The sequence below is a fragment of the Nerophis lumbriciformis genome, linkage group LG09 (genome assembly GCF_033978685.3).
Source record: "Nerophis lumbriciformis linkage group LG09, RoL_Nlum_v2.1, whole genome shotgun sequence".
In the NCBI taxonomy this organism is placed as follows: domain Eukaryota; kingdom Metazoa; phylum Chordata; class Actinopteri; order Syngnathiformes; family Syngnathidae; genus Nerophis; species Nerophis lumbriciformis.
In genome coordinates, this window is record NC_084556.2 from 53044418 (window position 1) to 53058772 (window position 14355).

Consider the following 14355-nt stretch of genomic DNA (forward strand, 5'->3'; position numbering starts at 1 on the left):
CACATATTTTAACATAAACTTCCTTCATCCACCAGATAATAACACAACTTTTTTTTTTTATTAATTAATTAAATTAAATTGATAAAAGTAAAGTAAAACTGAACTACTCATGCTTAGATAATTTTAACATTATTATTCTAAGAGTATTTGATACCCACTAGTCAATGTTTATTTAATGATATAAAATGTAATTATTCAATCAATCAATCAATCAATGTTTATTTATATAGCTCTAAATCACAAGTGTCTCAAAGGGCTGCACAAGCCACAACGACATCCTCGGTACAGAGCCCACATAAGGGCAAGGAAAAACTCACCCCAGTGGGACGTCGATGTGAATGACTATGAGAAACCTTGGAGAGGACTGCATATGTGGGTAACCCCCCCCCCCCCACCCCCCTCTAGGGGAGACCGAAAGCAATGGATGCCACATAAGGGCAAGGAAAAACTCACCCCAGTGGGACGTCGATGTGAATGACTATGAGAAACCTTGGAGAGGACTGCATATGTGGGTAACCCCCCCCCCCCTCTAGGGGAGACCGAAAGCAATGGATGTCGAGTGGGTCTGACATAATATTGTGAGAGTCCAGTCCATAGTGGATCCAACATAATAGTGAGAGTCCAGTCCATAGTGGATCCAACATAATAGTAAGAGTCCAGTTCATAGTGGGGCCAGCAGGACACCATCCCGAGCGGAGACGGGTCAGCAGCGCAGAGATGTTCCCAGCCGATGCACAGGCGAGCGGTCCACCCCGGGTCCCGACTCTGGACAGCCAGCACTTCATCCATGGCCACCGGACCTGTGCCCCCCCCCCCCCCTCCACAAGGAATAGGGGAGCAGAGGAGAAAAGAAAAGAAACGGCAGATCAACTGGTCTAACAGGGCGGCTATTTAAAGGCTAGAGTATACAAATGAGTTTTAAGATGGGACTTAAATGCTTCTACTGAGGTAGCATCTCTAATTGTTACCGGGAGGGCATTCCATAGTACTGGAGCCCCAATAGAAAACGCTCTATAGCCCGCAGACTTTTTTTGGGCTCTGGGAATCACTAATAAGCCGGAGTTCTTTGAACGCTGATTTCTTGCCGGGACATATGGTACAATGCAATCGACAAGATAGGACGGAGCTAGACCGTGTAGTATTTTATACGTAAGTAGTAAAACCTTAAAGTCACATCTTAAGTGCACAGGAAGCCACTGCAGGTGAGCCAGTATAGGTATATATATATACAGGTAAAAGCCAGTAAATTAGAATATTTTGAAAAACTTGATTTATTTCAGTAATTGCATTCAAAAGGTGTAACTTGTACATTATATTTATTCATTGCACACAGACTGATGCATTCAAATGTTTATTTCATTTAATTTTGATGATTTGAAGTGGCAACAAATGAAAATCCAAAATTCCGTGTGTCACAAAATTAGAATATTACTTAAGGCTAATACAAAGAAGGGATTTTTAGAAATGTTGGCCAACTGAAAAGTATGAAAATGAAAAATATGAGCATGTACAATACTCAATACTTGGTTGGAGCTCCTTTTGCCTCAATTACTGCGTTAATGCGGCGTGGCATGGAGTCGATGAGTTTCTGGCACTGCTCAGGTGTTATGAGAGCCCAGGTTGCTCTGATAGTGGCCTTCAACTCTTCTGCGTTTTTGGGTCTGGCATTCTGCATCTTCCTTTTCACAATACCCCACAGATTTTCTATGGGGCTAAGGTCAGGGGAGTTGGCGGGCCAATTTAGAACAGAAATACCATGGTCCGTAAACCAGGCACGGGTAGATTTTGCGCTGTGTGCAGGCGCCAAGTCCTGTTGGAACTTGAAATCTCCATCTCCATAGAGCAGGTCAGCAGCAGGAAGCATGAAGTGCTCTAAAACTTGCTGGTAGACTGCTGCGTTGACCCTGGATCTCAGGAAACAGAGTGGACCGACACCAGCAGATGACATGGCACCCCAAACCATCACCCAACCATGCAAATTTTGCATTTCCTTTGGAAATCGAGGTCCCAGAGTCTGGAGGAAGACAGGAGAGGCACAGGATCCACGTTGCCTGAGGTCTAGTGTAAAGTTTCCACCATCAGTGATGGTTTGGGGTGCCATGTCATCTGCTGGTGTCGGTCCACTCTGTTTCCTGAGATCCAGGGTCAACGCAGCCGTCTACCAGCAAGTTTTAGAGCACTTCATGCTTCCTGCTGCTGACCTGCTCTATGGAGATGGAGATTTCAAGTTCCAACAGGACTTGGCGCCTGCACACAGCGCAAAATCTGCCCGTGCCTGGTTTACGGAGCATGGTATTTCTGTTCTAAATTGGCCCGCCAACTCCCCTGACCTTAGCCCCATAGAAAATCTGTGGGGTATTGTGAAAAGGAAGATGCAGAATGCCAGACCCAAAAACGCAGAAGAGTTGAAGGCCACTATCAGAGCAACCTGGGCTCTCATAACACCTGAGCAGTGCCAGAAACTCATCGACTCCATGCCACGCCGCATTAACGCAGTAATTGAGGCAAAAGGAGCTCCAACCAAGTATTGAGTATTGTACATGCTCATATTTTTCATTTTCATACTTTTCAGTTGGCCAACATTTCTAAAAATCCCTTTTTTGTATTAGCCTTAAGTAATATTCTAATTTTGTGACACACGGAATTTTGGATTTTCATTTGTTGCCACTTCAAATCATCAAAATTAAATGAAATAAACATTTGAATGCATCAGTCTGTGTGCAATGAATAAATATAATGTACAAGTTACACCTTTTGAATGCAATTACTGAAATAAATCAAGTTTTTCAAAATATTCTAATTTACTGGCTTTTACCTGTATGTATGTATATATATAAAGGTATATACAGTATAGGCGTAATATGATCAAACTTTCTTGTTCTTGTCAAAAGTCTAGCAGCCGCATTTTGTACCAACTGTAATTTTTTAATGCTAGACATAGGGAAACCCGAAAATAATACGTTACAGTAGTCGAGACGAGACGTAACGAACGCATGAATAATGATCTCAGCGTCGCTAGTGGATAAAATAGAACGAATTTTAGCGATATTACGGAGATCAAAGAAGGCCGTTTTAGTAACACTCTTAATGTGTGATTCAAAGGAGAGAGTTGGGTGGAAGATAATACCCAGATTCTTTACTGATTCTCCTTGTGTAATTGTTTGGTTGTCAAATGTTAAGGTGGTATTATTAAATAAATGTCGGTGTTTAGCAGGACCGATAATCAGCATTTCCGTTTTCTTGGCGTTGAGTTGCAAGAAGTTAGCGGACATCCATTGTTTAATTTCATTAAGACACGCCTCCAGCTGACTACAATCCGGCGTGTTGGTCAGCTTTAGGGGCATGTAGAGTTGGCTGTCATCAGCATAACAATGAAAGCTAACACCGTATTTGCGTATGATGTCGCCTAGCGGCAGCATGTAAATACTGAAGAGTGCAGGGCCAAGAACCGAACCCTGAGGAACTCCGCACGTTACCTTAACATAGTCCGAGGTCACATTATTATGGGAGACGCATTGCATCCTGTCAGTAAGATAAGAGTTAAACCACGACAAAGCTAAGTCTGACATACCAATACGTGTTTTGATACGCTCTAATAAAATATTATGATGGACGGTATCGAAAGCAGCGCTAAGATCAAGAAGCAGCAACATAGATGACGCATCAGAATCCATCGTTAGCAGTAGATCATTAGTCATTTTTGCGAGGGCTGTCTCCGTAGAGTGATTTGCCCTGAAACCGGATTGAAAAGGTTCACAGAGATTGTTAGACACTAAGTGTTCATTTAGCTGCTGTGCGACAATTTTTTCGAGGATTTCCGAAATAAAGGGAAGGTGGGACACCGGTCGGTAGTTTACCATGAGGTCAGGATCAAGGTTAGGTCTTTTGAGCAGAGGATGAATAACCGCTTTCTTGAATGCTAGGGGAACAGTGCCAGAGGAAAGTGATAAGTTTATAATATTTAGCACTGATGGACCTAATAATACAAAAAGCTCCTTGATAAGTTTCCCAGGAAGTGGGTCAAGTAAACATGTTGTTTGTTTTATCCCACTTACACGCCGTAATAGTTCCTCTAATGTTATTTCATCAAAAAGAGAGAGACTATTTTGTATTGCAGTATCCGTTGTAGATACAGTTGTATCTGTGTTCATAGAACCCAGTTGTAGCTGGGATGCGTTGTCTTTAATCTCCTTTCTAATGAGTTCAATTTTCTTATTAAAGAAATTCATAAAGTAATCTGCCGAGTGGGTGGAGCTATTGGGCGGAGTCCCTTGTTGGGTTAGCGATGCTACTGTACTAAACAAAAATTTAGGGTCGTTTTTGTTGAGGCGGATGAGATTTGAGTAATATTTAGCTTTAGCTAAGGTAAGCATGCGTTTATACGATATTAAACTATCACTCCATGCTTGATGGAAAACCTCAAGCTTGGTCGCGCGCCATTTGCGTTCCAACATTCTACATGATAATAATATAATAGTGAGCTAAAAAGTGTTTGCAGCACAAACGAATGTCAGTTATTTTGAATATTTGCAACGTTATAAAGGAACCAACTTCACACAGGTTTCAATTTGTCGCGTCATTTCAAAGACGAGGCGTCGAGCTACGAGCGAAAACGTCCATCCATCCATTTCCTAGCGCTTGTCCCCCTCGGGTGCTTTTCAGTAATAGTTTGTTATGACGCGCGATAAAAACAAAAAACAAAAAAACAATACAATAAATGCTGGAATAATTGTTTGTAAGTTATCACAAAAGAAACGTTGTATTATGAATGCTGTCTTTCGAGGCCTAACAAGAGGAAGAACGCCACTGTGATTTCGACACGGACAGATGGCAGGATCTGCTCAACTTCCAGAGGAACTCTCTTTGAAGTGTTAAACGAAGTCTCTCTGAAGTATTTCACAAACTCTCTTCCAACTATTTGGTAACCGAGGTCAACGCTATTTACGACCCGCTGCCCTCTTGAAGTTGCTGTGGTCAGGAGACGGGAGGGGTTATCCATTGTCCTCCAACACCTGCCCCAGCTGGATCCAGGAAGAGCCCAAGCCCGAGAAATCCTCTTCTTGGACTTCAAAGCGACCGAAAAACAATGACTGTTTTACATACTCCCCATTCCTGCTGTGACATGTGTTGGTGCGTGAACATTGAACATCTGAATAAATGAGGAGACGAAAACCTTCTTGGTCAGAGCGTGGTGCAGGACTGTACAGAGAGTGCAGTGGCCATGTCTCTCCTCAATATTGAGTCCAAATTGAATTCTGTCTCTGTTTGATTCCTTGCCTTTTGTCTTGTTTAATAGATGTCCTCAGTGTTTGAACGTGACAATAAACAATAGAAAATATGCCTTATGTAACGTTGCTCTTCCATCATTCTGCCAACTTTGATAACACAAAGTAATAATAAGTTGAGCTATTTTCTGCATTATACATAGGAGCGATTTAATAGTTTAAAAAAAAAAAAACAGCCGAAATGTAGATAGAATAGCAAAGGATTAACCACGAGTGTGATTATTATGGAAATCCTTAATTATGTTTACAACTAGTACTTACATTTGTACTAGAGATGTGTTAAAATGTAATATCGGAAATGATCGGTATCGTTTTTTTATTATTATCGGTATCGGTTTTTTGTTTTGTTTTTTTATTAAATCAACATAAAAAACACAAGATACACTTACAATTAGTGCACCATCCCAAAAAACCTCCCTCCCCATTCACACTCATTCAGACAAAAGGGTTGTTTCTTTCTGTTATTAATATTGTGGTTCCTACATTATATATCAATATATATCAATACAGTCTGCAAGGGATACAGTCCGTAAGCACACATGATTGGTCCACTAATAGTACTAACCTTTAACAGTTAATTTTACTCATTTTCATTAATTCTAGTTTCATTGTAACTGTTTTTGTATTATTTTACTTTCTTTTTATTCAAGAAAATGTTTTTAATTAATTTATCTTATTTTATTAGGGCCCGCATGGCCAATTGTATAAGGACTCGGGAGTCTTTATGCAATGGGACATAAGGACCTATTGTATTTGTAAGGTTTTATTCTTTATTCTTTTTCTTCCGCCGCCTCTTTGAGCACTAATTTGACCCACTTAACATGCTTCAAAACTCACCATATTTGACCCACACATCAGGACCTGCGAAAATTGTCTTTTAATAAAAAAAACGAACCGCAAAAATCAAAATTGCGCTCTAGTGCCCCCTAGGGAAAAAAAAAACAGACTGCCTGTAACTCCCACTAGGAAGGTCGGAGAGACATGAAACAAAAACCTTTATGTACCGTATTTTCCGCACCATAAGGCGCCCTGGGTTATAAGCCGCGCCTTCAATGAACGGCATATTTCAAAACTTTGTCCACCTACAAGCCGCCCCGTGTTGTAAGCCGCATCTAACTGCGCTAAAGGGAATGTCAAAAAAACAGTCAGATAGGTCAGTCAAACTTTAATAATATATTAAAAACCAGCGTGATGTGGGCGCGCATGGAGTCGTATATCAACATGGACGGAGCTGCGTGAAAAAAGCCACCCGGCCTCTTCGCGTAAACTTCCCTTAACCACTCGCTCATCTTTTCTTCATCCATCCCTTCGAGTTAGCTTTTATGATGACGCCGGCTGGAAAGGTCTCTTTTGGCAAGGTCTTCCTTTTGAATATCACCATGGGTGGAAGTTTCTGGCCATTAGCATGGCAAGCTAGAACCACAGTGAAGGATGACTTCTCATTCCCTGTGGTGCGAATATTCACCGTACGTGCTCCCGTTGTATCCACAGTGCGGTTCACAGGAATATCAAAAGTCAGTGGAACCTCGTCCATGTTGATAATGTTCTCTGGCCGGATCTTTTTTTCAGCTATCTTGTTTTTACAATATGCACGGAAAGTAGCCAGCTTTTCTTGAAAGTCTTTAGGCAGTTGCTGTGAAATAGTAGTCCGTGTGCGGATGGAGAGATTGCGTCTTTTCATGAACCGGAAACCTGTCGCCATTTTGTGGTCTTTACAGATGTAAACACACAAAGGAAATGAAACGTAATATCCGCACGCTTCTTCTTCTACGCGGGCGGGTGGTTGCTTACAGTAGAAGAAGAAGCGCTTCCTGTTCTATGGGGGCGGGTGCTTACCTTGGCGGTTGCTTGCGTAGAAGAAAAAGCACTTCCTCTTCTACGGGGAAAAAAGATGGCGGCTGTTTACCGTAGTTGCGAGACCGAAACTTTATGAAAATGAATCTTAATATTAATCCATATATAAAGCGCACCGGGTTATAAGCCGCACTGTCAGCTTTTGAGTAAATTTGTGGTTTTTAGGTGCGGCTAATAGTGCGGAAAATACGGTAGGTGTGACTTAGACCTAGATTTCATAATAGTATGTTCTCGGGCAAAAATCAACAGGAAGTTGGCAATTCCCCCTTCAAGACAAAAAAGTACTAAAAACAGTAACTTTTGCCTCTTTGAGCTGTATTTTGACCCTCTTAACATGCTTCAAAACTCACCAAACTGAACGCACACATGAGGACTGGCAAACATTGCGATCTAAAAAAAAAACCTAACCCCAAATCTCAAAATTGCGCTCTACTGCAATTTTTTAATAAAACGCAAAATAAACTGCTCCTCGGAAGAAAAAAATGACAAAACTGCCTGTAACTCCCACTGGGAAGGTCGGAGAGACATGAAACAAAAACCTCTATGTAGGTCTCACTTAGACCTACATTTCATGAATTGACAACCCCCAGCAAAAATCAACAGGAAGTTTGCTATTCCCCCTTCAAAACAAATTTTTTGTAAAAACCGGTCACCTTCCTTCAAAAACTATCTCCTCTGAGCGTGTTTGTCGTTTAGCCTTCAAAATAACACAGGAGAGAGATTGAACCCTTGTGATTACAATGACAGAAGCGCTTTTTTTTCTAACTGCTCCGGTTTTGATTTTATGACCCTTCAAAGACCCGCTGCGCTGATGCTGCTGCGCTGCTGTTTTTTTTAAGATGGCTGCTTAAAAGCAGGAAGCACCAGCGTGCCCACACAATGCAGACAAGGTAGGTACACTAGACAAAAGTCTTGGGACACTTCAGACTAAAAGTAGACAAAAGTATTGGGACACTTAGGACTAGCACTGGACAAAAGTATTGGGACATTTAGGACTATAGCACCTGCCAAATATGCGGGCCCGACCAATGCTGCTTGCAGCTTTAATTATATTTATTTTTTTTAAAGGACCTTATGTTCACCATACCTGGTTGTCCAAATTAGGCATAATAATGTGTTAATTCCACGACTGTATATATCGGTTGATATTGGTATCGGTAATTAAAGAGTTGGAGAATATTGGATATCGGCAAAAAGCCATTATCGGACATCCCTAATTTGTACGCTTGTTTCTCCCCGCACTCGATAGTCGACCAAGGCGACCAATGTCTCACTTGGCCCCTCCCCCTTACCTGGCGGGGACACCACGTGATTGACACAGTATTATTATTTTTTTCTCCAATAAATTAGCTTAATTGTGGCAATAATTTCATAGTGCGTTGTGTAATGTTGGATATTTTCCCACTTATATTTAAAAAAAAATATAATGTCGAAGTCGTAAAGTTGTACGCTCGATGAACCGGATGTGGATCGATGACCCGGATGTTGATCCGTGTCCGTCACTTCCGCCGTTCCCAAGATGGACGCCTTCGAGTTGTTTCGGAAACTCGGAGCCGGAGCTAAGTTTGACCTAAAAAGGTTCGGTCAGGATGCTGCTCGCTTTAAGGTAAACGTGGTATTGATATTTTGCGACTTAATTGACTGAACTATGTAGTTATTACAACGGTGGGAGCAAGGTTAGCTAATATCGATGGAACAACGTGGTTATCGTCATCATGCGTCCATGTTTGGCGGTGTTATAATATGATTTTTTATAAACCAACAAAATGAAATGTCCCATATGTGTACGTATGTTGAATGTAACTTTTTTTGCTAATTAAATCACTTTTTTTTTTTTCAATAAAGATATTCATTTAAGGGCTTTTATATAATCATTTTATATAATTTTATATAATCATTTTATTTATTTATTATTTTATTTATTATTTATTTATTTTATATAATCATTTTATATAATCATCTTCCAAGATTTAATTGATCATTTTAAACCTTTTTTTTTATTACTACTTTTTTGATTTTCAAAACTTTTATTTATAATATTCAACATTTACATACAATCAAATTAATAATAATCAAAACAAGTACAGAAACAAAATAGCGCCAGGGGGTTGTAAACTCAATAAAGCAACTAAAAAAGAGTTATATATATATATATATATATATATATATATATATATATATATATATATATATATATATATATATATATATATATATGTATGTATGTATATATATATGTGTGTGTATATATATTTATATATATATGTGTATGTATATATATATATATATATATATATATATATACATATATATATATATATATATATATATATATAAAGCTGCTCGCTTTAAGGTAAACGTAGTATTGACATGTTATTACTTAATTGACTGAACTATGTAGTTATTACAACGGCGGAGCACGGTTAGCTCCGATTTTGTCTAATCGTCATCATGCGTCCATGTTTGGCGGTGTTATAATATGATTTTTTATAAACCAACAAAATGTGAATGTCCCATATGTGTACGTATGTTGAATGTACATTTTGTATTTATTTTTGCTAATTAAATCACTTAAATATTTTTCAATAAAGATATCAATTTAAGGGCTTTGGTACTTTCAATCATTTTCCAAAATGTAATTGATAATTTTAAATCTTTTTTTTTTTAAATTATTATTATTTTTGATTTTCAAAACCTTTATTTATAATATTCAACATACGTACACATAATAATCTAAACAAGTACATAAACAGTACAAAATAGCGCCAGGGGGTTGTAAACTCAATAAAGCAATTAAAGAAGAATTCAAAATGTATATATATATATATATATATATACATATGTTTATATATGTATATATATATATATATATATATATATATATATATACATACATATATATATGTTTATATATATATATATATATATATATATATATATATATATAAAAGTTAAAGTACCAATGATTGTCATACACACCCTAGGTGTGGCGAGATTATTCTCTGCATTTGACCCATCACCCTTGATCACCCCCTGGGAGGTGAGGGGAGCAGTGGGCAGCAGCGGTGGCCGCGCCCGGGAATCATTTTTTGGTGATTTAACCCCCAATTCCAACCCTTGATGCTGAGTGCCAAGCAGGGAGGTAATGGGTCCCATTTTTATAGTCTTTGGTATGACTCGGCCGGGATTTGAACTCACAACCTACCGATCTCAGGGCGGACACTCTAACCACTAGGCCACTGAGTAGGTATATATATATATATATATATATATACATATGTTTATATATATATATATATATATATATATATATATATATATATATATATATATATATATATATATATATATATATAAAGCTGCTCGCTTTAAGGTAAACGTGGTATTGATATTTTGACTTAATTGACTGAACTATGTAGTTATTACACGGTTAGCTCCGATTTTGGCTAATATCGATGGAACAACGTGGTTATCATCATGCGTCCATGTTTGGCGGTGTTATAATATGATTTTTTACAAAACAACAAAATTTAATTTCCTATATGTGTACGTATGTTGAATGTAAATTTTGTATTTATTTTTGCTAATTAAATCACTTAAATATTTTTCAATAAAGATATCAATTTAAGGGCTTTGGTACTTTCAATCATTTCCCAGGATTTAATTGATCCTTTTTTTTTTTTTGATTTTCAAAACCTTTATTTATAATATTCAACAATCAAAGAAATAATAATAATAAAAACAAGTACAGAAACAGTACAAAATAGCGCCAGGGGGTTGTAAACTCAATAAAGCAACTAAAGAAGAATGCAATATATATATATATATATATATATATATATATATATATATATATATATATATATATATATATATATAAAGCTGCTCGCTTTAAGGTAAACGTGGTATTGATATTTTATTACTTAATTGACTGAACTATGTAGTTATTACAATGGGGGAGCACGGTTAGCTCCGATTTTGTCTAATCTCGATGGAACAGCGTGGTTATCGTCATCATTTATCTATATTTGGCAATGTTATGATATTTTTTTTACAAACCAACACATTTATATGTCCCATATGTGTACTTTTGCTGAATGTAAAGGTTGCACGGACGCACAAGGGAGACACACCGTCGGATCGGCTCTCTGCGATCGATTACTTCGGCACAGGCGTGACAAGTCAAGCTCAGAAGAAAGCAAAGGATCGAATAGAGGAGAGGGAAGATGATACAGATGATGATGATGAAGAAGAAGAGGAGAGTGAAATTAATGTGGGTGCCAAGAGAAAACGATGTGATGATGAGGGAAACATGACTGAGACTAACCAGCAGGTGGCGCCAGCAGGTAACAACAATCTGCGACTCCAGCAAAGTGTTTCCGGGTGATGTAACGCCATTTAAAATGTAACGTCAGCAGATGCTAATGCGCTGAACGACTCGGGCATCACCTGGACGTCCTCGCTGGACGGAAAGATCCAGAACCTTCCGGGTGACGGCAAGGAGAAGTCTTCGCTAAAGAGGCTGAAGCAGCTTCATCAGGAGAAGGTACGACTCTTTTGCCACGCAGGCGTGCCGCGTTCTACGCCGTGTCCTTACGCGAGTCTTGTCCCGCCGGTTTAGGTGAACCGCGTCCGCGCTCAGCACCGCATCAACGTGCACGGTAGCGACATGCCGGAACCCGTGTGCACGTTTGAGGAGATCCAGTCTGAGTACCGACTGAACCCGAGGATCCTCGAGAATATCCGGAATGCCGGCTTGACGTCACCCACGCCTATTCAGATGCAGACCATCCCGGTTATGATGCACGTGAGTACACACACACACACACACACACTATGTTGTGTATATGCAGGGTAGGGATGTCCCGATCCGATATTTGGATCGGATCGGCCGTCGATATTTGCCAGAAAATGCGTATCAGCAAGGCATGGGAAAATTTAAAAAAACTCCGGTCCGTGTTTTCCAACGCACCGATTTAAATAATACATTCCACTTTTCTGCTGCTCCCTTTTTTCCATTCCGCATTTTCCAGCACACCTTCAACACATCCACAGGTCTGTGGATTCTCACGCAGTTGCTTTTAGCTGCTGGCATTACACGACAGGCTCTTCTCACTCTTTCCTGTGTCTCCCTCTTACAGACAGCAAGCGCACCTTCTTACACACGTCACATACTGTCACGTCATACGTCACATACTGTCACGACATACGTCACATACTGTCACGTCATACGTCACATACGTATACGTCCTCCCCGAGCAGAGAGGTAGCAGCATGGCTAACGTTAGCTGTGATGCTAGCGCAGCCGTGTGACCCAAGTTCCCTCTAAGGTACGCGCCTGTGCGCATAGCAATTATATGCCACGCACAAAATCAAATAAAAAAAATAAGCGCATAACAATTTCCGACACACGGACACGACAGAGAAAACAGTTTTCGTCATCATTGTTCAAATATTGTGACGTCTGTCGAGACGCTTATCTCCATTCGGTGCCACACGTCCACACCATCAAAATGCCGAGGCAAACATTTCCACATCAACACCGTATGAAAAAATTAGTGATTTTTTTAGTTGTGATTTCCTTCTCTGCATGAAAGTTTAAAAGTAGCATATATTAATGCAGTATGAAGAAGAATGTTTTAATGTAGACATGCAAGCCTTGAAAGAACATTTTGAAAATCAGGACTACATTTCCTGCAAATGGGTGCATTTCTACCCTATATTTTAACTTTAGATTTATTCTCATATCAAACTCCTTAGGCTGTCTTTTTGACACTTACATCCGGCGCCCCCCTCCACACCCTGGATTATAAATAATGTAAATAATTCAATGTGATTATCTTGTGTGATGACTGTATTATGATGATAGTATATATCTGATAGTATATATCTGTATCTTGAATCAATTTAAGTGGACCCCGACTTAAACAAGTTGAAAAACTTATTGGGGTGTTACCATTTAGTGGTCAATTGTACGGAATATGTACTTCACTGTGCAACCTACTAATAAAAGTCTCAATCAATCAATCAAAACACATAGAATCATCATACTGCTGTGATTATATGCATCAAGTGTTCATTCAAGGCTAAGGCAAAATATCGAGATATATATTGTGTATCGCAATATGGCCTTAAAATATCGCAATATTAAAAAAAGGCCATATCGCCCAGCCCTAGTTCAATGATGCCATTTCTGTTTGTCATGTATAATTTTGTCTATTTTGTGTTTATCCTTGAATAAACAGGTCAGTTTCTTGTTACCAACCATTGTGTATTATTCAAACTCCCCTAATTCAGCTGGCTAGTTGTTATCAAGAGTACTAAAACCCTTTTCAACATGATTCTGACAACTAAGTACCGTATTTTCCGCACTATAAGCCGCACCTAAACACCACAAATTTTCACAAAAGCTGACAGTGCGGCTTATAACCCGGTGCGCCTTATATGTGGATTAATATAAATATTTATTTTCATAAAGTTTCGGTCTCGCAACTACGGTAAACAGCCGCCATCTTTTTTCCCCGTAGAAGAGGAAGCGCTTCTTCTTCTATGGTAAGCAACTGCCAAGGTAAGCACCCGCCCCCGTAGAAGAGGAAGCGCTTCTTCTTCTACGGTAAGCAACCACCCGCCCCCGTAGAAGAAGAAGCGCGCGGGTATTACGTTTCATTTCCTTTGTGTGTTTACATCTGTAAAGACCACAAAATGGCTCCTACTAAGCGACAGGTTTCCGGTTCATGAAAAGACGCAATCTCTCCATCCGCACACGGACTACTATTTCACAGCAACTGCCTAAAGACTTTCAAGAAAAGCTGGCTACTTTCCGTGCATATTGTAAAAACAAGATAGCTGAAAAAAAGATCCGGCCAGAGAACATTATCAACATGGACGAGGTTCCACTGACTTTTGATATTCCTGTGAACTGCACTGTGGATACAACGGGAGCACGTACGGTGAATATTCGCACCACAGGGAATGAGAAGTCATCCTTCACTGTGGTTCTAGCTTGCCATGCTAATGGCCAGAAACTTCCACCCATGGTGATATTCAAAAGGAAGACCTTGCCAAAAGAGACCTTTCCAGCCGGCGTCATCATAAAAGCTAACTCGAAGGGATGGATGAATGAAGAAAAGATGAGCGAGTGGTTAAGGGAAGTTTACGCGAAGAGGCCGGGTGGCTTTTTTCACGCAGCTCCGTCCATGTTGATATACGACTCCAT

At 39.4% G+C, this 14355-nt stretch overlaps 1 protein-coding gene across 2 annotated transcripts in view; it reads left to right on the plus strand.

Moving 5' to 3' along the window:
* The first annotated feature begins 8607 nt into the window (after positions 1 to 8607).
* The window catches only part of ddx52 (DEAD (Asp-Glu-Ala-Asp) box polypeptide 52), a 33301-nt gene continuing 27553 nt past the window's right edge, over positions 8608 to 14355 (plus strand). The window contains exons 1-4 of one of the 2 annotated variants that reach the window (XM_061961658.1): positions 8608 to 8745; positions 11245 to 11485; positions 11555 to 11685; positions 11761 to 11946. In XM_061961658.1, the coding sequence (XP_061817642.1) occupies positions 8659 to 8745; positions 11245 to 11485; positions 11555 to 11685; positions 11761 to 11946 (645 nt within the window). In that variant the 5' untranslated portion in view covers positions 8608 to 8658. The remainder of the gene's footprint in view (positions 8746 to 11244; positions 11486 to 11554; positions 11686 to 11760; positions 11947 to 14355) is intronic. The other variant, XM_061961659.1, reaches the window with a different exon arrangement.